This window comes from Danio aesculapii, chromosome 5 (genome assembly GCF_903798145.1).
Source record: "Danio aesculapii chromosome 5, fDanAes4.1, whole genome shotgun sequence".
NCBI classification, from domain to species: domain Eukaryota; kingdom Metazoa; phylum Chordata; class Actinopteri; order Cypriniformes; family Danionidae; genus Danio; species Danio aesculapii.
Window position 1 is genome coordinate 45987175 of NC_079439.1, and position 7988 is coordinate 45995162.

The 7988-nt window shown below is 41.6% G+C and overlaps 1 protein-coding gene across 1 annotated transcript; it reads left to right on the top strand.

The window, feature by feature from the left end:
• Nucleotides 1-483: 483 nt before the first annotated feature.
• LOC130229494 (Krueppel-like factor 6) lies at nucleotides 484-6908 on the top strand. Its single transcript, XM_056458326.1, has 2 exons — nucleotides 484-1361; nucleotides 5737-6908. The coding sequence occupies exons 1-2, from the start codon at nucleotides 704-706 to the stop codon at nucleotides 6477-6479; spliced, it is 1401 nt and encodes a 466-aa protein (XP_056314301.1). The 5' UTR covers nucleotides 484-703; the 3' UTR covers nucleotides 6480-6908.
• The last annotated feature ends 1080 nt before the right edge of the window (nucleotides 6909-7988 follow it).

A 7988-nucleotide genomic window follows, 5' to 3' on the forward strand; every position in this document is an offset into this window, starting at 1 on the left:
AGTGTTGAGATGGAGGAGGAGAGTTTCTTAAACTCGTGTGAATAAGTGAATTGAATAAGCTAAATTGGCTGAAGTGTATGTGTGTGAATGAGGGTGTATGGATGTTTCCCAGTGATGGGTTGCAGCTGAAAGGACATCCACTGTGTAAAACATATGCTGGATGAATTAGGGGTTCATTCCGCTGTGGCGACCCCTGATGAATAAGGGGAGTAAACTGAAGGAAAATGAACAAATGAATTATTTGCTAAAAGAAGTAGCCTATAGCATATTATTGATTAAACAGCCTTTATTACCCATTTCTTCATAATTTCATTATTTAATGCCAATAAATGACCATTTTAAAATCAGCCACATATTCCTTTTATAACCACAATTGTATTTTGTACCCAGAAACCCTCATTTGCAGCCTTTGCGTGAAAACTCCAAATCCCAGGCGATATGTTGACGTCATCATTGCTCGACATGGTCAGTGACGGAAGCAGAATGCGACAGCTTGATCAAGATTTACAAACATTTTAGTGGGGGTCTGTGTTTTCAACACAGCAAACAGACAGTGCAACGAAGTGCTGATAATGGATGTTAAGATGTTAACCATTCAGCTCTAGTCAGCCAAGACAGAAAGCAAACGCGCCTTCAGAGCTCTGCAATCCCGTATGTAACGTTATATCGCACAGTGTGTAAAAGCGTGCCGTGGATCGTAGCCATGACTTTGAGCATGGACATCAGCGTTTCCTTTCTCAAGTGCGAACTCGCATCTACTATTGATCAAGCGGTAAGATGCGCCGTGGAGACGGTTTTAAGAGAAACGGCGCGTGTTGTCGGAGTAAAGCTGGCCGCGGCTCGTAATGCAGCCGCGGAGTCGCACCGGGAGAACCAGAGCCTGCGGGAGAGACTGGAGATCTCCGAGAGCGAGCTCAAAGCAGTACGCTACTACATGACCGCGGCCGAGAAGAACATTAAACAGTGTTTACTCATCAACAGAAACCAGCCCGGGTCAAACAGCGAGCGGCCGAGCGCAGAGGACGCAGTGTTCGTGTTTCCCTCACGCGTCGCGGACGAAAACCCCACAACACCCGCGCAGAGCAGAGATTCCTCCCGCAAGACTTTTCGCAGCTCACCGGGGAGAATCCACAGTCTTAAAAATGTTCCCAGTGTGGGGCTTTGTCTGCCCACAGTGCAGTCAGTCTGGCCTCGTGACTGTGTGAACCGCAGGAAAGCACGAGGCTCTTCAGTAGGGAACAGCTCAGCCCTCACGAGTGACCCTGCAAACACACAAACTCTTCTGGACAACACTGCTGCCCTCTTCAAACCGCAAGAGGACACAGAGGGCCCGTTTTACATCACCAACGAGGGCGGAAAAGGTTCATTGTTATTATTGTTTTCATTTGGAAGCAGGATAATGAGTTGCATGACCATCAGTTATGGCCAAAATAAAGGCTGACGATTATTCTATTTTAAAAAAGGTCAAACCCAATAAAAGAAAACAAAACAGTTTTATTCAGAGGACCAAACACTGAAAAACATTCAACATAGCATACAACAGTGCAAACATTAAAGAGCCCATATTATGGGTTTTTGAAAATGCCCTTCCATGTAGTGTGTAACACAGCTCTAAGTGAAGTGAAATATCCAGCTAAGGCTTAAATCTGTAAGTGTACAGTGTTTAAAATTATTGATTCATCTATAAAAGAGTCGACTCATAGTGCTTCAAACGAGTCGCCTTGATAACGAGTCATTAGGTGTTTCGCGATGACGCAGCCACGAAACACAAGCCTCGCCAGTAGTTATGCGCGCAAACCAGGGAGATTTGAAACCTGAAGACACACACACACAGACGCCGCAGGTCGAATGAAGTCACGCTGTGCTCAGATGGATAATATTGACAGTCTCTACCCAAAGATGAAACTGTGAAGAGTCAGTGGTTAAGGTTTATTCACTAGTGTAAGTAAGTGCGATTAAAATTGTTGCCTCGTTTACTCTAGCTTGCAAATTAATGTATTTATTGTTTTGTTACTTGTTAACCTGGTACAGTACACGCGGTTGCTCTTTATATTCTCTTATCGCATGTAAGCCACGTTGAAAACGCGACGCGTGCCGCTTTGTTTACGGATTTAAAGTTAAATGCTAGGAGACAGGAGACTCGTGTCGATCTCCCTAGTTGTTCTGAGGAGCGTGATGTGTTTGTGTGTTTGTGTTTGTTTGTGTGTGTGTGTGCGTGTGTGTGTGTGTGTGTGTGTGTGAGAGAGAGAAAAAGAGCAGGTCGAGTGAGTGAGCGACAGCTAGGAGACCGGAGACTCGCGTCGCTCTCCCTAGTTCTTCTGAGGAGCGTTATGTGTTTGTGTGTGTTTGTTTGTGTGTGTGTGTGTGAGAGAGAAAAAGAGCAGGTCGAGTGAGTGAGCGACAGCTAGGAGACCGGAGACTCGCGTCGCTCTCCCTAGTTCTTCTGAGGAGCGTTGTGTGTGTGTGTGTGTGAGAGAGAGAGAGAGAGAGAGAGAGAGAGAGAGAAAGCAGGTCGAGTGTGTGACAGCTAGGAGACTTGCGTCGATCTCCCCAGTTCTTCTGAGGAGGGTTGTGTGTGTGTGTGTGTGTGTGTGTGTGTGTGTGTGTGTGTGTGTGAAAAAAGCCTTACACTATGAAGCGTGTATGCACTGTGACTACTTTTATATTGTTGATTATCTGCTGGGCATTTCACTCTGTCTCGCGCTGAAGGCTGTCACTGTCGACCAATCGCAGCAGGCTGTCATCGGTCCAATCAGCGCACATTAGCTTCGCGCTGAGGAGGGGGTTGGGAACAAAGGAATCGCTGAACGATTCATATGGGAGTCGCTGGGATAATTAGGTAACAATAAATGCAGATTATAAGACCATGACAGTGTTTTTTGACCTTGCATGCATATTAGACTGTTGTTGGAGACCCTTACAACCTAAATATGACCCTATTTCATGTACAATATGGGCTCTTTAATATTATTATTCATATTTATTAATATTATATTTTTTGCACAAATTATATTCTGTACAAATGTAAGTTTGCTTTGGTATTTACTAAACGTTTATCCATATAAAAGCTTAGGTATATGCAGCAGACATTATTCAACTACCTCATAAGTCATTTGTTTCGAATAAATTAAAAAAAATAGACCTATAAATGGCAGTTCTCAATTAGGCATGGGCCGGTATAAGATTCTAACGGTATGATAACCTTGGATAAAAATATCACGGTTTCACGGTATTGTGCTCACTGCTCTAAAATATAGTCTTTGAAAATGTCTGAGTAAAAAACACAGACTTTCTTCCCCATTTGAAAACAATATATTCTATTTTTTGAGAGGTTTATGATATTTTGGAGCCGTAAACACGTCAGGCTAAATAATTCAAATGAATCATTGACTTCTGCTGTCTTCATTAGATTCCAAAAATACAGATTTCTTTACAATTTAAATTGGCGTCTTTGGATATTTTTTTTTCTGCTGGAGATACTGTTCTAAAAAACAAAACAAAAAAATCTAAATAAACTCTTACACATACCTTAGGAACGGTATTACAGCATTTTGGCGGTATTTAAACCTTGACTTTTCCAAACCGTTGTATACCTTGAAAACGGTTATCGTCCCATGCCTATTCCTAATACATCGATGCATTTCTAAATGCAGTTAAATAATGGTTGAGATATGTATAGATAAACATTCCTTAAAACCCTTTTGTAATTCATATATACTGGCTTCAGTCCTGTAATGTCTTCAGATATTGGCAACAATATAACTATTTACAACAATGTAACTCATATGATTTATTTATAAATGCATTAAAGCTTTGGTCTCAAACTCGATTCCTGGAGTGCCGCAGCTCTGCACAGTTTTGCTCCAACCCTAATCAAACACAGCTGAACTAAATAATCAAGGTGTTCAAGACTACTCTAGACTATTAAGCAGGTGTGAGTTGGAGCTAATCTGTGGCTGTCAATTCCAAGGACGCAGAGAATGGACTTGTGTTCTTGTGAAGAGCGGTCTTGCCAGGTTACCTCGGAAGAACGAACTCGGGAGACCACGAGAACAGAGAAAGCGTCCTGTGAGAAATAATATGCTGCAGTCTTCCTGATGGTCACGTGACCACGCAGTTTAACCAAAAATTATGTAAACATCACAGCATTCATACAGCATTTGATTGTTTTTCCCTTTTTCGCAATACATACTTTGCATAAAGACTTTACAAATATACATAGCACAATACAAACAAAACAGATTTTAATGTGAATTTCAGCAAATAAACGCCTTTAATGTGTTTATGTCTCTATTAAGATTTTCATGGTGATGTTTACTTTTACCGTCTCGTTTAGGGAAACTCCTGAGACAAATAAGTTATTTCTCTGAACTTTAATAATAATTCTAAATAAAATGCTACACTTCCCACCTCCAGTCGCAATGACTTCTGGGATTTCTAGAGCGTGTTCGGTGGTCAAGTCTGCATGGATGCATCCTCGATATCAAGAACACATCCGGGAACTTTCACGCGTCCTCTGTTTTATGTGGTCTTGAGTGTTGGAACTGAACTTTGGCAGTTGATGGTGACGTTACACGAGGACACAAGATCACTGAAGAACGCATATTGAAATGCAGCCTATGAAGAGCTGCGGCCCTCGAGGAATTGAGTTTGAGACAACTGCATCAAACCATTTACAGCAAACCATTTTGAGACCACTGCATCAAACCATTTGTATCAACCTGACGATGGATAGTGTTTTTACTTCCTAAAATGTATTAATTATGGATAAAAGGAAGCATTTAGCAGATTGTTTCTTTTTTCATCTAGTTTAGCAGCATAATTTAAATGTATGCAAGTATGTATCAATTATGATTATATAAGTAGCTTTTATAAAGTTAAGACCTTGTCAGATTTGATGGTCTAAATCAATGGTCTCTAACTTGATTCCTGGAGTGCTGCAGAGCAGTTTCGCTCCAACTCTAATCAACCACAGCTGATCCAACTAATCAAGGGGCTCAAGACTACTATGGATTTAGGGCGTACTCGCACTATGTACAGTTGCCTTGAACCGGGCCGAAGCATGCTTGTCTCTCCCGATGGCCCACACTCGCATTACATTCAGGCCTGGGCATGCTTACCTCATCGATGATGCGCTGTTCAGTACAGTAAGCGCTCTCTCTCAGCACTGTGGAGATTTCATTAGTTATATCGTTTTAGTTGTTGGGATGCAGTGACTCGCGGTCAAATATTTCGCCGAACAGATCAGCCACTTTTGACGCTCATAAACAATCATAAAGTCCTCGTGCTGCTGGGATGATGAGGTTTGCTAAAGGTGCAGCTGTGGTGCTGTGAAGGGTTTGCGTCTTTAATAATCTACGACAGTTTGCATTCATTGAACAGTACGAATGATTAATGAATCCAAATGAAACAATCCCGTAAAAGTCACATCTCGTCTTCAGTTTTGGGCTCAGGCACCCAAGTGAGTCCAAGTGAACCGCACTCTGGCACACCTCTTCCAATCAGGATTCCAATTCAGAGCACTCACACTTCTTAAACGATTAGGAAAATGGGCCTGGGCACGGTTCAGATAGCATAGTGTGAGTAGGCCCTTAAGCAGGTGTGAGTTGGAGGTGGTTGGAGCTAAACTATGCAGAGCTGTGGCTCTCCAGGAATTGAGTTTGAGACCCTTGTTGTCTAAATCATCTATTATTGAAGTGTGCATCAATATTTTCAGCCTTTTTGTTTTGTATTTAGACCACAGTTCTGCAGTGCCAGACACAGAGAGAGGACATGAGGATCCAGAATCTCCAGGCCCTTCCACAAACCCAGCAGAGGACCCGTCGGACATGTCAAAGTTTGAGTTTGAAATGAGCACGCCTGCTGGCAATGTTAATGAGCTGGAGCTCATACAGGTGATGGAAGACTCTGATGTCAAACAAGGCACCATTAAAATCGAAGACGATCCTGATTCACTTACATTAGAGCCTCCTTCATCCAATTTAGCTTTAGCATCTTCAGCCAACTCCATCCAAGAGTTACCGCAGATCTCCTCTCCTCCCGTGCCTGAGAGTGATGGAGATGCTTTGCTGGCCTTGGCTCCAACTGCGGGCAGCGACTCTGGTTTCAGCAGGACTGTTGAGAGCCCTGATAAAGTACATCGCTGCAACATTTGTGGCCGAGGGTTTAGGCGTTTCTACTGCCTGAAAACACACCAGCGCATACACACAGGGGAGCGTCCGTATCCGTGCAGATACTGTGAGAAGCGTTTCCGCCATCTGGACAGCTTGCACAAGCACCAGCGCATTCACACGGGCGAGAGACCGTACCGCTGCGCTGAGTGTGGATGCTGCTTCAGAGAACTTGGACAACTCAAAAAACACAGACTCAAACACTCACCCACATTCGTTCCTGTGGCCAATCCCACCTTCCCGCTCCTCCCAGCCGGGCCCTCCTACGTGTGGCCACATCTTAACACACAGTCTTTGGATTCAGTCTAGGCTTTACATGTTTAAACACAGTAATTGTGGACACTTTGTGTATGATGTTATGACGGCATTGAATTACTTTATTAACTTACTGTTTTAAAAGAAAACCAAACATGTTCTCTTAAAGATATAGTTGGATAGTTCACCCTAAAATGAAAATTGTCATCATTTACTCACCTTCCATCTATTCTATGCTATTTGAGTTTTTTTTTTCTGCTGTGAGTGTAAATGGCTGCCATTCTATCTTCTTTTTTGTCCAGTAGAAAAAAGAAACTTGTTAAGATTTAGAACCACCTGAGGGTGAGTAAATTTGTATTTGTTGGGTTTCCGCTGTCACAATAATGGCAAGTTTAATAACTTTTTAAATAAGAAATAGAACCTGGATTGTGTACGTACAATAAAAGTGTGTAAAATAAACAGATTTATTTGCCAAATAACGCTTTAATAGTAATAAACAGTCAGAACGTTTTTAACCATTATTTAAAGAACCACTCAACGGTTTTTGAAAATAGGCTCATTTTACAGGTCTCCAACAGTTAAACAGTAGCATTTTACCATTTATTAATCCATTCAACCGGGTCTCCGGGTCTGGTGGAATCTCGTTTAGCTTAGCATAGCATAAATCATTGAATCGAATTAGACCATTGGCATCTTGCTCAAAGAATTTAAAAAGTGTTTACATATATATATATATATATATATATATATATATATATATATATATATATATATATTTTTTTTTTTTTTTTTGGTTTTAAAGCTTGTTTATTTTGGTACATTTGTATACTAAGTTGCTATTTTCTAGGCCGATATGGCTAGGAACTATGCACTCATTCCAATACCATGGTTCCTGCTGCAGTCATGGTACACCACCTAACCTCCTTGTTTATTTTATGGAATGAGTGTATAGTTATTAGCCATACTGTCCTATGAACATAGCAACTTTCATTTTCCGCCTGTATTATTACATGATGTAACTAAGTTAGAGTCAAGCTTTTAAAAAGGAAAATTATTGAAACTAACGCTAATTGACTGATAATTATTTTACATATTGAACAATAACGATATACATATGTTAATGCTTCCAGATTTAGTTGAGTACCCTGACAATAACTGAAGCTACAAAAATTATCACATGGCGTAGCATATTTTCAGATGATACATTTTCGGTGTAGGGGATCACGGTGGCACAGTGGGTAGCACGATCGCCTCACTGCAAGAAGGTAGCTGGTTTGAGCCTCGGGGTCAGTTGGCATTTCTGTGTGGAGTTTGCATGTTCTCCCTGTGATTGTGTGGGTTTCCTCTGGGTGCTCCGGTTTCCCCAACAGTCCAAACACATGCACTATTGGTGAATTGGGTAAACTAAATTGTCCGTAGTGTATGTGTGTGAATTTTTCCTAGTGATGGGTTGCAGCTGGAAGGGCATGCGCTGTGTGAAACACATGCTGGATAAGTTGGCGGTTCATTGCGCTGTGGCCACCCCAGATTAATAAAGAGACTAATTAATGAAAATTTTGATGT